The sequence below is a fragment of the Phycodurus eques genome, chromosome 15 (genome assembly GCF_024500275.1).
Source record: "Phycodurus eques isolate BA_2022a chromosome 15, UOR_Pequ_1.1, whole genome shotgun sequence".
NCBI classification, from domain to species: Eukaryota; Metazoa; Chordata; class Actinopteri; order Syngnathiformes; family Syngnathidae; genus Phycodurus; species Phycodurus eques.
The window spans coordinates 5,448,036-5,467,362 of record NC_084539.1 but is presented as its reverse complement, the minus strand read 5'-3'; the positions used below and the strand labels follow the sequence as shown (position 1 = coordinate 5,467,362).

At 39.9% G+C, this 19,327-nt stretch overlaps 1 protein-coding gene across 5 annotated transcripts; it reads left to right on the top strand.

Annotated features, from left to right (window-relative positions):
• Positions 1 to 443: 443 nt before the first annotated feature.
• Positions 444 to 14,172, top strand: ghrb (growth hormone receptor b). Of its 5 annotated transcripts, none has more exons than XM_061698300.1 (10): positions 444 to 674; positions 1,922 to 2,000; positions 7,684 to 7,819; positions 8,318 to 8,410; positions 8,804 to 8,982; positions 9,128 to 9,306; positions 9,524 to 9,668; positions 11,617 to 11,707; positions 11,885 to 11,954; positions 12,564 to 14,172. In XM_061698300.1, exons 1-10 carry the CDS (start codon positions 636 to 638, stop codon positions 13,428 to 13,430), a joined length of 1,878 nt encoding a protein of 625 aa, XP_061554284.1. In that variant the 5' UTR covers positions 444 to 635; the 3' UTR covers positions 13,431 to 14,172. The 5 variants fall into 5 exon arrangements, with proteins under 5 accessions (XP_061554284.1, XP_061554285.1, XP_061554283.1 ...); XM_061698301.1 differs by having other exon boundaries at positions 444 to 683; XM_061698299.1 differs by lacking the exon at positions 444 to 674 and adding an exon at positions 706 to 787.
• The last annotated feature ends 5,155 nt before the right edge of the window (positions 14,173 to 19,327 follow it).

Below are 19,327 nucleotides of genomic sequence, written 5' to 3'. Positions count from 1 at the left end.
ACATTATTGAATGTTATTTAATGAATGAATTGGGAATCTTGCGGTTCAATACATGGCATGACTAATAGGTATTATGGGCGGTATCATCAAAAACAGTATTATAATAGAGATTAGAAGTTAGAAAATTCTTTTTTCATTGTGTTTTTCTTATCTGGTCTTCTTTCGTGAATGACCTGAATGCAGTTCAGGCAGAGTGGCTTCAGTTGCCAATCAACTTACCCTGCTTTCCTATACCTTTTCAAAGTAGAAATGCTCAGTTTTGGTAGTTGTTGGTGAACATAACTGTTATTGCGGCTATTTTCTCGAGACAGTGCAGGCATCCTAAAACGGTTGGCTTCACTCCGTCCACTTCCGGGAAATCTCACCTTTTTTTTTTTTTGCAGCGCTTCCCAAATTTCACCAACAGGTGGCGCGCGCAACTCCAAGTCTCCGTTTCACCCAATTGTATCTGTCTGCACAAGGACTGCTGCTGCACTCACAACTCCGACTGGCTGATTGTTCGCCACACTTTTTTTTTTTTTTTTTTTTTTTCTTTTACAACGAAGCATACGTCGATCTTGTAAACATAGGCGATTCCCTGGTGTTATGGAGGTAGTTGAGTCTTCCAGTTTGGTGTAGTTAAATCAACGAAAGCGATGGAATCTTGCGGGTGCGGGACGCTTGTTTGCTCAGCGGTGAGTTGAGTTGAGTCAGCTCTCCTGTCTTCTCTCCGTGTTTCTGCATGTTTACTCCTTGGTTTAACCATTTAGCCATCAGATTTACGGACTGTCTAACGTGCTATAAAAAGGCAAGTGACAACTCCGCTGTTTTTGATTTGTTTTTGTTTTCCCCCCCGATTGTTTTGACTTTTCTCTGGGAGTGTTGCGCAATCCTCCTCAGCACATATGGGAAAAATCCGTCTTGCAGTAAAAACTATCTGGAGATGTAAACCGAATATTCTTTGTAACCTAAACAACGGGCAAAACATCTGTCTAAGTGGTCCCTAGGTGCTGTTTGCTACCAAATAGCGTCCTTTTCAGCCTGTTCCACCAACCTAAAAGTTGCTGAAAATGAAAATGCCGACGAGGTTTACTAAAGCAGGTTTAACCCACGTCTGTTTGAGCAATGACCAGATACTATACAAGAATGGGGGGGGGGGGGTGACAAAACTCCACATTTTAATTTAAACGGTGTGAGGTCATTTATGTATTCTTTCCCGTACTGTATGTGTAATAGGCGTCCTATGAAAATGCAGTTACATTTCATAAACCATTTCAATACTATACTTGGAGGCGGCGTCGGAACCAGAGAGTTATGGTTCAAGTCCCGCTGCTGACGAGAACTAGATGTTGGAGAGATGCAAGCTTGCTTCCTTCACAACTGTCAAGTGCCTTTGAGCAAGGCTTTTGTTTTTTGCTCATACTGAATTAAAGAACCTACAGCATCCAGATGGGCTATATTTCACGAACATTTTCTCTTTATGTATTTTTTTACTCAAGAAAATGATTTCCAATAATATCAATCTGTTTGGGAGCAATCGCTGAATAACTAATTGCACTAGGAACGCCCCTTTTACATCGACAAAATTGATATGCCACCATGTCTTATTGCAAAAAAAATAATAATAACAGCCAATGTGGGGGCAGATCAAGAGCATCGTTTTATGAAGAAACTAAGAACGCATACTAGTATAAGGAAATATACCCGTCTTCAGTCGCTGGCATCAGCAGGCTGATATGTCAATCAGGCAGATTTTTGGCCTGAATGTGGGCGGGCCAAAATCTGTCTGAAAATCTTATAAGAGTGTGGAGTGTATTCTAGCTGCCGTCGTCTTGAAATAAAACAAGTAAGGAGTGCAGATTCACAGTGCAGATTCGCTATGCCTTGTGGTTTGAGCTATGTGGGTTGCACTGAGCACATTTCCCATATGTTTTCTCCACAGGTCAAGATCATGGCTGCTGTTCTCTTTCTATTTCTTCACTTTCTCACTGCCCCAGCATTGGAATCCGCTTCTGACAAAGGTATGTCTTTGAGATAAGGATTTATTTACACACCATTGTCTTTGACTTATTTGTTCAAGATACCCTGATAGAAGGGTCTTAGCATGTTGGGATAACTCATAATAAGGTACATTCATCATGATTTTAAACCCCTGTTGAGCGCACAAATGTTGCATGGACACTCCCTACAACCTGCTTTTCTTGCTTTAAATGCATGGGAAAGAACAGCTGCACTGGTAATTTGCTTTCAATAGGGTTACAAGAAAATTTACAGTAAATAGTGGAATATCATACAGCCTATTGAATTGGAGAGTCCTGCGTTGGTGGTAAAAAGTGTTGCACGACCACAAAGCCCTCCACGTGGAGAGGATCCTGCAGATTTCTAGGGAAGTGGCTTCCCAGGAATTCTGCAGCGCAAAGAGAGCTCCACTCTAACAATGGCAAGTTGTTTAATGTGTCCGCTTTGACCATTCAACCCTTCTGGGACAGAAGAAAAGCTTTGTATACATGGATCCTGTTTTATCCACCGACATACAGTAAATTAGATCCCCCATTGACCATTCGCATCCGGACATCCTGTGCTTCATCTGTTATGTAACTCGGTCTGTTTACTGTGAACGATGCATTTTTTTAATCTTGACATTTGTAATACATGTTTAGTAGAAGTCAGTGATGGTGTTGTGGTACACTCGCCTGACTTTGGTGCAGGCAGCCAGGGTTCAGGTCCCACTCAGTGACGGTGTGAATGCGAGTGCGAATGGTTGTCCGTGTCTGCCGTGGTGGCCCTGCGACTGACTGGCGACCGGTTCAGGGTGTAGTCCGCCTTTCGCTCGAAGTCAGCTGGGATAGGCTCCAACGCCCCGCGTCCCTAACCAGGATAAGCGGTGTTGAAAATGGGTGGATGGATGTTAAGTAGAAGGCGGCACAGTGGGCGACTGGTTAATAAATCTGTCTCACATTTCGGAGTACCCGAGTTAAAATCCGGCCTCGCTGTGTGGAGTTTGCATGTTCTCCCCGTGCCTGCAGGGGTTTTGTCCCACATCCCAAAAAAATGCATGGTAGGTTGATTGAAGACTCTAAATTTTCCATAGGTGTAAATGTGACTGTGAATGCCTTTTTGTTTATATGTGTTCTGCAATTGGCTGGCGACCAGTTCAGGGTGTACCCTACCTCTCGCTCAGAGTCAGCTGGGATAGGCGCCACCGCATAGTTGCGGTTCGGCATTCGCGGATTCACCTGTTTATGGATTTCTCGGGGGAACCTATCCCCTTTTATATCTGGTACTTTTCCCGACCTGCATATTCGCATTTGCTGCTCAGCTCCCTGTATCGCCCATATCAAAAACCGCTCCTAATGTCACTCAACACAAAAAGCAGCTTCTTTATCTAGATGTTTCGCTCATAATTTAAGTTACAGGTAAATTAGTTCGGTAGCAGAACCGCAAGTACAATCACCAATAGGCTAGAGTTGTCCAATCTGGCCTATGTGCATGCACTGATGAAGCCTGCTCAGATGAGATGCGAAACATCTTCTTAGACAGCCAGAACAGTCCAGCTGCACTCAATTCAATGACCTGAGAATGAAATGACCTGGATAAATGAGAACATTCACAGGCACTAAAATCGGTGTTGTGAGTTTTGGCTGAATGTGAAGGATCTGCCACAATTCGGATTGGTGACTCTCCATAACATGTATGCACTGTGAGCTCACCAGGAAGCCGATGGAAGTGGTTCTACTTGGCAGATGTTAATAAGACAGTAACACAGTAATTATTATCAGGCCCGTACAAACACAAAAGCTGTAAAGTATTATAATTGGCTTTTAGAAGGTATTGCACATTGTCATTCAGAGAAAGTGTGGAAAAAAACGAGCCATTTCCTGCTCTTCTGTAAATCATGTAAATGCATATGAACTCGTCTAAATATGATGAAGGAAGATGTCTGGTTTCACACTTAAGCCTTTGGTAGCCTGCAGTTAAATAAAAGAAAGGCCTAGCTTCAGAAGGAGTAATTGGTAATACATATTGCTATCTTAGAAATGTGTTTGGACGCTGTACTAAGTGCGAACAGACTGACAGTCTAGTGCGCACTTGTTCTCTCACAGAGATTGAGCAAACACATACTTTGACATGGAATCAAAGAAATGCAGTCTGCTCAGTTTACAGGTTGACACTATGATAATTATGTGCTCTTAGAAAAAAAGCCTGTTTAAATCTGTAGTACGGTATTTCACAGCCATTGTCAAAGTACTCCCCACAAAACAAAGTGCAGTATGTAAAAAAATGCGAATATGCAGGTCGGGAAAAGTACCACATGTAAAAGGGGATAGGTTCCCCCGAGAAATCCATAAACCGGTGAATCCGCGAATGCCGAACCGCAACTATGCGGTGGTCCACTTCATAAAGGATTTGTTAAGCAATGTATGTACTGTATGTATAGATGAATGGTATAGTTTGTATTGTAGAACACCTTGAGCTGGATTTGTTTTTTGTTTTTTTAAAGATAAAGCAAACCTTCGAGTTTCGGCAAATTAGACCAACCCACAATTGCTTTGTGAAATTTCAAGGCAAACACACTTAATGGATGGGGGGAGTGGCCTTTTAAAAAATATTTTAGGCAAATGTTTTTTTAAATTTGTGGCGGTATATAATTGGTATATAATAATCGTGATTACAATGTTGAACATCCATCCATCCATCCATTTTCTGAGCCTCTCACCTCTCATTTTGCCTGTGATTCTCCCTGTCGCAAATACTGCAGTCATGGTTAGAAGTGCTGGTTTGCACCTGAACAAGTGCTGGTTTGCACCTGCCTTTCAGATGTGTTTTTTAAAGACGCAAAGTTTTTTAAAGACGCAAAATTAGCCACCATAATTTGTCTCAAGCGCATTTAGCAGACGCAGTCTAGATTAGCTTCCACATTTGCATGCGTGAGCAATCAAGTTTGCGCCTGTTTTTGCCCGTGAAAACCTTTAGTAAACAAGGCCCTACACGTTTTGTCTTAAGGCACAATAATCCCCCCTTGCCACATTTGAACAGCTTTGTGTTTCCTCCTTCAAGCTTGGGGGATGTCTTAGTTAGTCCTACGATTACCGTATGCTTTTCTGCACAGAGATGTTGTTCTTGGAATTTGCAGAAGCCACTCCCAGTTTAAGGGTCACCAAACTAGGAAGGGTTTCGACTGTTGCTTTTACCTTCCATCTTTTTTTAGCTGTTTTTTTTCCATTCCTGATAATGTTCAGATGTGTTTATCCTTCCTTTTGATTTTGCTGTCTCTTGGGTTTGCTACATCAGTTACAATTGCTTTCTTGTGCTGTCAACCACCACAATGTTTTCATTGGCCACCACGAGCTCTATATATTACGTAAACAGTATATACACACACATACTACTCACAAAAAAAGTTGGGGATATTGGGTGATATTTCAGGATGAATCGTGTGCCGCGTGCCACACTTTAAGAACCAATAAAGTGATTTGACATACTGTACACCTCTGGGACTGTTGGATCCATGGACCGAACCTCAGCAAGCACTGTGAAAATCATATGGATTTTTCCCTTTATCCTGAGCACAGCATATTTCTAAAGAGTCATTGGTCTTGTAAACAGATTATATTACCTCCTGACACCTCTAACCCTGAAGCCGTGGAGCCAGGAAAAGTCATCAATCATCTTTACTGAGTCAGTGTTACCTCAGATCTTGTTCTCACTTTGTTTCTCACTACTCAGCTCATCCAGACTTGTTATATTCCCTCTCTGCAATGTTGGGTTTGGCTCACTGCTACTGCTTTCCCAGAAATGTAAACAGGAAAGGTTGCTGCAACTAATGCAACTGGTTACCTCTGTCAAGAGTGATGCAGGCAGTGTTTTCAAGGATTCACAGATTTTTATTGTCAGTGCTTTATATATCTAGGACATACAGAAGAACTGAAATGTCATTTCTCTCTCTCTCTGTTGTAACAAGTAACACAAGATGAAAAAAATAACAATACAAACTGTATAAAATAGAATATATAATTTTTTTAAAACTGTATGTTTGTAAGTTGCTTAGCAAGATTTAAAAAAAATCTACAACACTGATTGCCATGAAACTGTGGCTCTATGGCATTTGTGGCAGGCAAGAACCCATTTAATTGTAATGCAAATTGAAATTTAAAAAAAGCTGCTATACAAAGTTATTTTGTCTTACCACTGTTTGTTAAAGGATCCGTCGATTCACTGCGAAATAAATTTTTGTGTGCTGCGAACACAAGTCATGGTTTTACCGGGCTCATATTTAAATTTTTACCGTTTTTTAACAGTACTTGAGATCTCAACACAGACCAGAAAGTGTATCTCTTTCTTCAGTGATATTTAAGTTTTGTTATTTTTATCAAATATTCAGTGACATTGAAAAGAGAGCTTCATTTGAGTTTGTCAGAATTGCAGGTGGCAGTAGTGTGCATTTAGGGACGGAGCTAGCTTTAAATAACATTATTATTAGCTTTAAATAACATTATTTGGAAGCATGGCTTAAGCGTCTGCAGTTTACGGCTGACAAACAGATGGATAAAAAACTGTTGTTATTGTTAATTTAATATTTATAGTGCCAATGAAAAGGCAGAATTTTTGGGACAGCTTTTTTTTATGCATGTATTTTAAATTTTACAGGTGGTCATAATCTTTTGTTCACTTTGTGTACTGTATGAAAACGCAAAGCAAATCAGTTTTGTTGATGACAGCGTGGTGGTTGTCAATGTTTAAGCAGCCTTTCGTAAGATTGGGGTCGGTACACGAAAAAGGTCAGAGGTTAATTTTTGTCCAGTCCACATGTATCAAAGTAAATACTGTAACCTGTTTTATTGATAGCTATAAGCAGACACACACTTTCTTTGCAAATGGATTTTTGATGCATGTTAATCGTGATAAATTCATGTGTTGTGTTCTTTATCACACAATAGTTTGGAGTGCCTGAAAGGCAAACTTCTTTTAAGAAAACTCACTTATGGTTTGGCTTTTACTTAATTATTGATTTTTGCCATGTTCTATTGATTCATTTGCTGTTTTGATACTGTTGAATAAAGCATTTAGTAACTTTTTTTTGGTAAAAATATATAAATAGCTATTATTATTTTATATGTCATATTTTATAATGTGATACATTTTTTGTAAGCCTGGATCTTAAGGTGAAAACCTTTGTGAAGCAATGATTTAAAGCAATAACTTGACAGTACCTAACATATCCACGGGCCACAATTTTACCCTAGGTTTACCCACTGATTAATGTGCTACAGCCTAGTAACTGATTAACTTGGTGCGCAACAAACTAATGGTGGCTAATATTCCCTGGTAAATGTTTGTTCATTGCTTCAACAAGTGAGTGTGCATGAATAGAGGTAACACTGTGTTCAGAATCAAAATAATGCGAATCTTTTTGTTGAGCTCATAAAGCCTGTAAAACTTAATCTAAAAAAAATGTGTGCCATTGTAGACAGAAAATAGCTCCTTCCATAAGAGGTGCGGTGGCAATGTGGCAGTTTTCGTTGAAGAGCAGTAAAATGACTTCCAGGAAGATTGGAATGTTTGCACTGTGGCTTACTAAAAGCTTCAGTTGCTCCACTAAAGTACAGCTGAGCTTCCTTCAAAGGAAAAAGAATAAAAATAGCTCTTTAACGTGTCATATTTTAATTATTTTCTCTCTTGTCGTTTCCTTTTTCGCTTCCCTAGACTCACCGTTTAAGTACCCACATCTCACGAGGTGTGTGTCCACCAACATGGAGACTTTCTACTGCAGATGGGATGTTGGAACCTTGCAGAACCTCTCAAAACCAGAAGATTTGCGCTTATTCTATATTACCAAATTGTAAGGGGAAACGTTCAGTCCTGATTAACAAAGTCACTATATTCAAACAACAGGGTGTATTTTTTGTTGTTGTTGCTATTGTATGTAACTAAGTGGAAATTAGAAATTAGAAATTTGGCTTCTTTATGAATCAGTGCATTCTCAGAAAGTCGTGCTTCAATGGATAGACACCGATTGGCCTCCACTTACAGTATTTTGCATGGTCTGTGTTTAAAAACACATCCAACATAAACATTTCTACTCATACAACTCTACCTTTATCATGCATAAGATAATATGACAAAAATAAATACTTTGCATATTGTAAAAAATGTTTTGCTGTCAAACCCCCTGCACACTCACATCAGTGGTGAATGGTCAAAAAAATCCATTTACCATTTAAACTTAACCCAATTAGTTACTATTTTACTTTAACTTTACTTTAACATCCAGGGGTACTTCAACCTTGTGTATGCACCTGGAGCAATGTGTGTGTTTTTTCTGCTGGCCTTCCCCCAGTCACAACACAATTTGCGTCAAACAAAGCGGATTTGCTGACATGCTGTACAAGAACGCTGCTTGGAAGTACAGCATTACTTTTCTCCATGTTGGGTAAAGATGTGGTTTTGTTTGCTCTTCTTAACATTATTTGGAGGATGCCCGGTGAGATGCAATGTGGTTTTCTACAATGATGCATTTCAATTTTTTATAATTAATGACAAAGGCGTAATGCAGAGGCGATTCATGTTAGTAGATGTGCTTTACATCACTCTTTTGACAAAAAGCAAGTGTGCTTTTAGTAGTATATACACAGACACACACACACACACACACATAAATAAAAGTACTCTAGCTTAACTTTGAAAAAAGAACGGTTCCATGGTAAGCAATTGATATCCACAATGATTAACATGCTCATTGTTCCCACACTAAATTGTTACTTCCAGCCACCTCTTAATTTACAGTGTAGATGATCACATATTGTATTCTTTACCATCCTTGCAGACCCCTGCATGCATCTTCTAAAGAGTGGAGCGAGTGTCCTCATTACTCCATAGTAAGGTTAAACGAGTGTTTCTTCGGTGAAAACCACACATCCATTTGGATAGATTACAGCATTCAACTCCGCTCAAGGGATCAAACCATCCTCTATGATGAGAAACACTTCAATGTCCAGGACATTGGTAAGTTTGATACTAGACCATCTACCCACCATTATCCAGTACAGCAGTAGGTGATTGAAAATATGATTCAAAACAAACCTTTTCCCAAGACTCACTTAAAACATCATACAGTAATTGAAAAAGAAATGTATACTTTTCCTTGCAGTGCAACCGGATCCACCTATCGGCCTAAACTGGACAATGCTGAATGTGAGTTTGACTGGTAGCTTCTATGATATAATGCTCAGTTGGAAGCCGCCTCCATCTGCTGACGTCAACATGGGATGGATGACTTTGCAGTATGAGGTCCAATACCGTAAAGTACATTCTGAACACTGGGATACGGTGGGTGTTAAATCTGCTTTATATATATTTTTTTTAAAACTATACTATATGTATGTGCTCTATAAAAAAGCAGTATTGCAAATATTGTAAAGGAAGATTATTCTACATTTAGACAAGGTTAGTTGTTATTTAGTTTCCTTGTTTATTAATATTACCTAATATTTGAAATATGAATGCAAAATAATTTCAGAAAGGTGACTTATTCTGTTGACCACAGGCTGAGCTTGTAAAAAGCACACATCGCTCCGTGTATGGGCTTCAAACTAATGTAAATTATGAAGTGCGAGTCCGCTGCAAAAAGCACGGTGAGAAGAAGTTTGGAGGGTTCAGTGACTCTATATTCGTCCACGTCCCATCTGAAGGTAAAAACCAAACACAGCAGTATATTGGGACACTATACAGGAACATTATATGGGAATATTTCATATTATAATCAAGGGTTGCTTCAGGAATGCTAGATCAGGATACTTCATCAGAATAACTATTTTTTACTGGCTTCTAGATTTTAATTACAAATATTAATCGTCAGGTAGCACAGTGGACGACTGGTTTGCACACCTGCCTGACAGTTCTGAGATTGCGGGTTCAAATCCGGCCTCGCCTCTGTGGGGTTTGCATGCTCTCCCCGTGTCTGCATGGGTACTCCGGTTTCCTCCCACATTCCAAAAACATGTTTGGTAGGTTAATTGAAAACTATTAATTGCCCGTAGGTGTGAATGTGAGTGCGAATGATTGTTTGTCTATATGTGCCCTGCGATTGGCTGGCGACCAGTTCAGGGTGTACCCTCCCTCTCGTCCAAAAGTAGCAGGGATAGGCGCCAGCACGCCCACGCCCGGAGTGAGGAGAAGCTGAATGGAAACTGGATCGATGCATATTAATAGGCAATGCTAGGTTTGTTATTTCTTGGTTCTGTAGAAACAAATTTCACTATTGATGTCTAATGGCACTTCTGTCAATAAATTGGGCTTCTGTATTATGTGTAAGTGATTATTTAAAGTATTGTACTAATTGAATATCTATACACTCCCCTCCAAAAGTATTAGAATGGCAAGGGAAATTCCTTTGTTTTTGTTGTATACTGAAGACATTTGGGTTTCAGATCAGAAGATGATTATGAGACAAAAGTTCAGAATTGCAGCTTTAATTTCATGGTATTTACATCTACTTGTGTTAAACAACTCAGGACAGAGCACATTTTCTTTGAAGCCACACACTTTTCAAGTGAGCCAAAGGATTGGCTCACTTGATTGGGTTGAGGCTCGGTGATTGACTTGGCCAGTCTAAGACCTTCCACTTTTTACCCCTGATGATTTGTTGTGCTGGCAGTGTGTTTTGGGTCATTGTCTTGTTGCATGATGAAGCTTCTACCAATTAGCATGGGTGCATTTTTATGTAGATCACCGGACCTTAAACCAATAGAGCATGCATTTTACCTCCTCAAGAGAAGACTGAAGGGAGAACCCCCCAGAAACAAACAAGAACTGAAAGAGGCTCCAGTAAAGGCCTGGAAACGCATTTCAAATGAAAAATGCAACAGTCTGGTGAAGTCAATGGGTCGCAGGCTTGATGCAGTTATTGGAAGTAAGGGTTATCCCACCAAATATTAACTGTTATTCACTTTAAGGTAATTTAATCATGTCTGTTCCATTAGTTTTGCTCACTTGAAAAGCAGGTGGGTTCAAACAAAAGGTGCTTTGTCCTGAGTTGTTTAACACATCTTGATGTAAATTGCATGAAATAAAAGCTGGAATTCTGAACTTTTGTCTCTTATTCATATTTTGATCTGAAACCCAAATGTCTTTGGTATATAACAGAAACAAAGGAACAAACAAAAAAGGAAATTACCTTGCCGTTCCAATACATTTGGAGGGGACTATTCATCCCTCCATCCATCCATTTCCTTTACTACTTATCCTCACTAGGGTCACGGGCGTGCTGGACCCTATCCCAGCTATCTTCGGGTGGGAGGCCGGGTACACCTTGAACCGGTTGCCAGCCAATCGCAGGGGACACGAAACAAACAACCATTCGCACTCACAATCACACCTAGGGCAATTTAGTCTCCAATCAACCTACCAAGCATGTTTTTAGGATGTGGGAGGAAACTGGAGTGCTAACCAGATGAGCTAACCAGTTGGCCACCGTGCCGGCGGAGAGGACTATATATATATATATTTTTTTTAATTTTATTTTTTTTTTAATTTATATATATACCACTCATGGAACTATCACACACATGCAAGAATGAGCTTTTTTACTTCTTTTGTTTGTTTGTTTTTCTAAGAACAGTAATGTTTTTTTTTCTCCAGCATCAAGATTTCCTTTGGTGGCTTTACTCATCTTTGGCACCTTGTGCTTGATAGCCATCCTGATGTTGGTTATCTTATCGAAGCAGGAAAAGTGAGTGATAAGCAGTTTCTGCCATTGTGTCAAAACAACAGTTTCGACTTTTTATTTGACATTCTCATGAAAAGCTACTGTACAAGTTTATAGAGGACTTGTTTAAACAAATAAAAAAGCTCAGATGTGCTTGTTATATTTATTTGCATTTGACAGTTTCCCTTTTGCTAACTAAAGGTTGATGGTCATTCTTTTACCACCTGTTCCTGGACCTAAAATAAGAGGAATTGACCCTGAACTACTAAAGGTATTCATCCACGGTTTAATACTTGATTTTGATTGAACAAATACATTATCACCTGTGATAAGAAGGAAGAAGTGCTTAATAACATGACCAAGTACCCTCTAAAAAATACTTGGCTCACCATCATGACCAACATTAAAACTAGGCAGAGTTTGCACATTAACACTGCACTTAAATATCGGGGGAAAATAACTGTACTTCAATAATGATTCATTTAAAATGTATTGCACATAGTAGTTAAATATAACTGTACCTAAGTTAATGTCTATCACCACCTTGTGATAGAACCAACAAATGATGGCACCCAGCTTGTTGTTCTAATCCATGAGTTGCCAGCTCTTTATTTGCTTTCGAGACGCCCTGTGCCTGTATTGTTTTCCGCTTGTAAGTGACAGTATTGGTTCATTATCGCTGGCTCTGTGGTGCTCCCCTCTGTTAAAGGTGTTTATTAGTAGCAAGCACCTTATTTTGTGGTAAAGGACCATGTTACGAGGGCAGGACCCATTTTTGACCAATGTCTGAATATGTGGTTATGTATTGATATATTTGATGTGATTATAAAACAAAAGTTGTCAACTTCTGTGTCAAATTTGTATTTTTATTATCCCATAGAAAGGGAAGCTAAAGGAGTTCACATCTATCCTGGGCTCCCCCCCTGAGCTGAGGCCAGAGCTGTACACCAATGACCCCTGGGTGGAGTTCATCGATCTGGACTTTGAGGAGCAGAGCGACAGACTAACGAACCTGGACACTGATTTCCTCATGGATCGATCCTTGTTCTCCAATTCCTCACATCTTTCCATCGGTTTCAGGGATGATGACTCGGGCCGCGCAAGCTGCTGTGATCCTGATCTTGCCAGTGATCCGGAAACATCACATTTCCATTCCCTCGTCACAAACCAAATCCACCACAAGGAGCCAGCTGCTGCTGCTGCTGCCGGACCTGGCTCTGCAAGCCCAAGCACCACAGCAGGAGAGCCTCCTTCAGTAGTCCCTGTCAGAGAAGCACTGTACACGCAGGTAAGCGAGGTCAAGCCTTCTGGCAAGGTGCTGTTGTACCCTGAGGATGAGATGGAGGAAAACACACTCAAAGACTCCAAAGAAATTAAAACAGCTGAAAAAAAGCTCCTGCTAAATACAGATCACAGAGGTTACACCTCAGAGCTCAATGCAGGAAAAATGAGCCAATCTTTGCCGACATGCAATGTCAGTGACTCATGTTCAACAGGGGAAGATTTGAGTTCTATCACATGTTCATCTTCAGAGGACTACCATCAACCTTCCCATGAATCGGTTACAAATCCCACATCCCACTTTCACCCTACTCCTGTCTATACTGTAGTAGAGGATGTCGATAGGCAAAACAGCCTTGTACTGACACCAAATTCAATACCGGCCCTTCAGCTGACAGTCCCCAAGGCCATGCCGACACCAGACGGCTACCTGACCCCCGACCTTTGGGGAAGTATTACACCATAAACCTGAAACGACCTATCTAAAGTTAAAAATATTCACTCACCAGTAGAGACAAACTCTTAAAACACTCTTTATGATTAATGACTGAGTCTTATGCTTCAGTGTTGAATGTCACTTCGCCTAAAATAGAAAAGGATGACCGTCCTGCCACCAACTCTACAGGCTACTACCCCGAGTGGCAAGAATGCTTATTAATGCAGAAACAAAAGGGAACTCAAGAACTGGAATCTGTTGCTATAATTCTATACTGTGAACCCCCACATATTATATACCCTCCATTGTTTGCTGGAAGTCTTGGCTATTTGCTGTTTTTTTTCAAGGGCAAGAGAAATCAAAGTATGACCTTGGCACCATCTGGTGGAATCGTGGTGTTGTTGTTAGGTCTAATTTGTCGATGGTGTTTCTCTAGTCTGCGTTTGAGATGTCCTGTTATGTTGTCGGTCCTTAAATGCACCTTATACACAGTCAAAGTGAAATTGAAATTATGTTTTTGCTTATCTCTTGTACCAATAGCCAGTGTAATCTACTTTACCATTACAATTTGCCTGTATTTCTAACATTTACAATTGTGTGTAAATGCCAAAATGTGAGTTTAATGACTTAACACTGTTTGTGTTAAGTGTTAGTGCACGTATCGCTGGTGTCTGGCCGAAACGTCCTATATTCAAATTTGGTCAATTTCATCCATCCATCCATTTTCTGAGTCGCTTCTCCTCACTAGGGTCGCGGACGTGCTGGACCCTATCCCAGCTATCATCGGGCAGGAGGCGGGGTACACCCTGAAGTAGTTGCCAGCCAATCGCAGGGCACATATTAACAAACAAGCATTCACACTCACATTCACACCTACGGGCAATTTAGAGTTGGCAATTAACCTACCACGCATGTTTTTGGGATGTGGGAGGAAACCGGAGTGCCCGGTGAAAACCCACGCAGGCACAGGGAGAACATGCAAAATCCACACAGGCGGGGCCGGGGATTGAACTGTCCTCAGAACTGTGAGGCAGACGCTCTAACCAGTTGCCCACCTTGCCGCTTGGTCAATTTCATTTTTCGGAAATTCATGCTATTGGTATGTCTCCACACGGGTGTGTTATTTTTTATTTTATTTTATTTATTTTTTTTTACAAATTATTGACCAATCTAAAGTATTTAAAATGGCTTGGTCTCTTTGACAATACAATGTTAATGGCTCACAAACAGTTTTTGTTTTTTTGTTTTTCTAAAAAGTGATGGTTTTGGACATATGAGGATTTTGTCCGACGCCAGTGATATGTTTCCCCATGTGTGATGTCACGTCAGTTTGTGCTAGCGTGTATTTTATGGTAGTGTGCTAGCTAATACTTTGACGGTGGTTTGTGTTGAATAATTTTACTGAATATTTGTTTATACGGCACGGTGGTCGACTGGTTAGAGCGTCAGCCTCACAGTTCTGTGGACCCGGGTTCAATCCCTGGCCCCGCCTGTGTGGAGTTTGTCTGTTCTCCCCGTGCCTGTGTGGGTTTTCTCCGGGCACTCCGGTTTCCTCCCACATCCAAAAAACATGCATGAATTGGAGACTCTAAATTGCCCGTAGGCATGACTGTGAGTGCGAATGGTTGTTTGTTCCTATGTGCCCTGCGATTGGCTGGCAACCAGTTCAGGATGTACCCCGCCTTCTGCCCGATGACAGTTGGGATAGGCTCCCGCGCGCCCGCGACCTTAGTGAGGAGAAGCGGCTCAGAAAATGGATGGATGGATATTTGTTTATGTAACATTGGTTTGTAATTATGTACAATTTAGAAGCATGGTCTTGATGCTTTATGATCCTCTTTTAAGTGCTTTGCTCTCATCTTGTGGCATATACTGTATGTATGTTTGTAGCAAATTGCAAATGACTTTTTGGGGGGCTTCAATTGTTCACAGATTTTTGCTATTTGCAGCAGGGCGCGGTCCTTATCCCTTTCAAATAGCAAGGGCTCACTGTATTATGCTACCCTTTCTGAATATCTCTCCATCATTAAGTTCTAGCCACTCTAAAACAAATTATTAGCCATCAGCTCTCGGACAGGGTGTCATTTCCCTCTTTTCAGTAATTAAAGGCCTCTGTACAGCTACAGTCATGAAAAAAAAACTAGAATTTTACCACTGACATTTTAAATGCATGCATTTCTTCATATAAACAGGTACTGTATATCCTGATAACATTTCTACGTATACAGGGTGTTTGTATTCCATATTCTGAGTGAACATTCATGTTAACAAACTATTCATTGTGCACTTAAGTTCCAAAAGCGTCTCATAATGTGTTAGTAAGTTTTTATACAGCTACAATAAAAGTGTTTAGCTACAGATATACTGATATCCTGATTCTGAGCTTCCTGAGCACTCCCTGCATGTGTATGTTATCTGGTTCTTCTGCTGTGTAATTCATGCTATACTTAAGACTGAAAAAAGTGCATTTCTCTTTAGGGATTGTCAATAATCATATTAATTTCAAAAAATTTTGCCTACAAACTTCTGAAAAGTTATTCAAAAATAAAATCCAATGATCACCATATCCAATCCTTGTTGATCTTTTTTTAGGTATATTTACTTGCATATTTATTTTTCTGACCACTTTTAACTTTTACTCCCTACATTTGTAAACAGACATCTGTACTTTCTACTCCTTACTTTGTCAAAACAGGCTTGATACTTTTTTCATCCTTCGGGGATGATGATACGAAAAAAAAGACTTTGCACACAAAACTGTTTTCCTCTTTTATTAACTTGTTTAGTGCTCATACAGAGAAAAAATAAAGCACTGAACACTGCTTTGATGCAAGATAAATTCTGACACGATAATTTGGATTGAACAGACAGTTGTCCAAGGGCCCTGAGCTTTTGGGGGGCCCCTGGTCTTCCTGCAAAGGGCCAAAACCCCCCTTGTAGGTTTTTTTTTGAACGCCAGAAGCATGTGGTTTTTAGGTTACCACAAGACACATACTTATTCACCACAAATCATTCTTGGAGCTGACAATATCAAACAATTCTCTTAAATAAGGCCATCTCGTTTCTCTGAATCTGTTGCGCCATCGTTAATGCTCCTGTTTACATTTTGTTTCTGTCCCTAAGTTTTTCTGCCTTATACCCTCAAGATATCAGCTGCAGTTGACTTTACCTTTCTCTAGTTACATCCTTATTTACATTGTGTCATCATCCCCGAAGGCTGAAGAAAGTAATAAACCTATTTTGACAAAGTAAGGAATCGAAAGAATCGATATCTGTTTTCAAATGGAGGGAGTAAAAGTTAAAGGTGGTCAGTAAAACAAAATACACAAAAAATTAACAAACAGATACTGTACCTCACAAAATCTACTTAGGTATAGTAACAAAATGTATATATATAAAAATAATCAGATGTAGTACATTCAGTAAAAATAGCATTATTTATCGTGATCACAAGAAGGGTAAAAGGTCAAAATCTTCATTGAGACCTCAATACTCCTAAGGTTGACTTCCTCCCATGTTTTCCATCTTCATAATGTTGTTCTGATTGATTCTGTACACAACCTGCTCCATTTTTGAAACTGCAAGACCCTTCACATTATCAACATGGAAAACAAGAAAGTATTTTTCCTATACAAAAGATGAGTGGAAAGACATCATTGTGGAAGACGCTCTTTTGGAAGTGGATCTTGATCAAGAATATGCACAGAACACAGACACGCACAAGCTTTTCTCAGATATTCATCAACTTTCTGAAAAAGATCTTAAGTTAAATCTTCATATGCATATGATAAGCCTGTCTTATTATTGGAGGAAAGAGCTTATTGCTGTGTTTGACTGTAAAAATAATTTTATTTATTCAATTACAGTTCAGTCTCTACTTTTTTTGTTTTTTCTAAACACATCTTTACGTCTACTTAAGTAAAGTGTGAGTACAGTAGCCACTTCTGCCGTTTTGGTGTTATACAGTGCATCTTACTTCATTAATTCCTACTACGTTTTATATTTATAATATTGCAGCTATCGTGTAAATTCAAGATTGAAAAAAAATGTGGGCCTAATGGGGGCAATCCAACTTTGAAAGTCCTAACTCAGATGACGTTCTTCTTTCTTTTTTTTCTTCGGTTCTTTGGGTGGGTGAGTCTCGTGCTGTAGCTAGTTGTAGCCGTTAGCTTTAATTGTTGCTAAGCTAGCTGTTACTTGGATGCATTTTAGTTTTCTTCTCCCTTGCTCAAACAATTTGAGACATTTTAAGGTGTCATTCTAACTTTTAGTGTACTATATGGCTCTGTTAAACGGTGTAAATCTTGATAAATTAATAGAAGAATACACCGGACTTGAAAATGTAAGTTAATGTTCAACTGTCATCACAGGTAGTTTGGCACGGTACTGGATGTACAGTACTGTATTTGAAGGCCCGTGCCTTTGCTGTATATTCGATACAAACTCAAAGAAATAAGTGCCATAGAAGAACATTGTCATAGTCTAATCTTTACTAATACAATACAGACAATTACAGAGTTAAATGGCAAAGCCATCCTGTTGGAGACGATGCTAGAAGACGCTAAAAGACACGTGAAATTTTATGAGACCAAGGAAAAAGTTGCCACAGAAGGTGAGTTCCTGTTTCAAAAACAACAAAAACAAAAATCATTGAACCTGTCCTGTTCAGCCGTATGGCGATTAAGAATTTTTGGATCAGAATGTGCTGGAACGGTTTTGCTGTGCAACAGGGGAATTTGAAATATTCCCTCTGCTTATTTATTATTATTATGATGTCTATTGAATATTCAGCCGGACAGAAAATGGTTTTAGGGGACAGACAGAGGGACAGAACGGACAAGGGGGAAAGTGGTGTGAACTATAGCTGAACAATAATTAGACAGTCTCGCTATTTGACCGCAAGTAACTTTACAACAGTCAAATCGTGTTCTTATTTGTAGACGGGGTGTGTGTGTATTATTAGCGGTCCCAGCACACACGATTAAAGCCTATAGCTGTCTATGGAACTTATTGAATGAACACCATACCACATTCCTTTTTTATTTTAAAGCTACTGCGTATGATGTTGATGTGGTACGGCTATGTACAGTATATGATTCCTTTTAAGCTATATACTGTACTACATTGCCTTGGTGATGTGTTTTTTATTTCTGAGGCGTATTTCTATCGTCTACTGCAGGCCAGGTTACTGCAACGAACGTCCTCAGGTTGGATTGATTTCATCCGCAGGCATGCAAACATTAATATAAAGTTTTTATTAATACTGTCTGAGAAGTATTCATTTAAGTATATGCTTGGCATAGAACTGTGCAACATCATACTGAGAGCTATTATAATCAGCATCCTCATCTGTTCAAATGTGTGCTTTTATTTCTTAATTTGCCACGTTTATATACCAAAATAGGCAGCACGGTGGACGACTGGTTAGAGCGTCAGCCTCACAGTTCTGAGGACCCGGGTTCAATCCCCGGGCCCCGGCTGTGTGGAGTTTGCATGTTCTCCCCGTGCCTGCGTGGGTTTTCTACGGGCACTCCGGTTTCCTCCCACATCCCAAAAACATGCATTAATTGGAGACTCTAAATTGCCCGTAGGTGTGCATGTGAGTGCGAATGGTTGTCTGTTTGTATGTGCCCTGCGATTGGCTGGCAACCAGTTCAGGGTGTACCCCGCCTCCTGCCCGATGACAGCTGGGATAGGCTCCAGCACGCCCGCGACCCTAGTGAGGAGAAGCGGCTCAGAAAATGGATGGATGGATATATACCATAATAAGCTAAAGATAACTGAGATATAATGCGTCTATGTATTACATTCTGCAGGTGTATCTAATACCTAATAATACATACGAAGAAAATACCTTATGCCAAGCCACATTATTAGACACACTTTATCTGCAATGCAATTCAGCAAATCTACCTAATGATAGGATA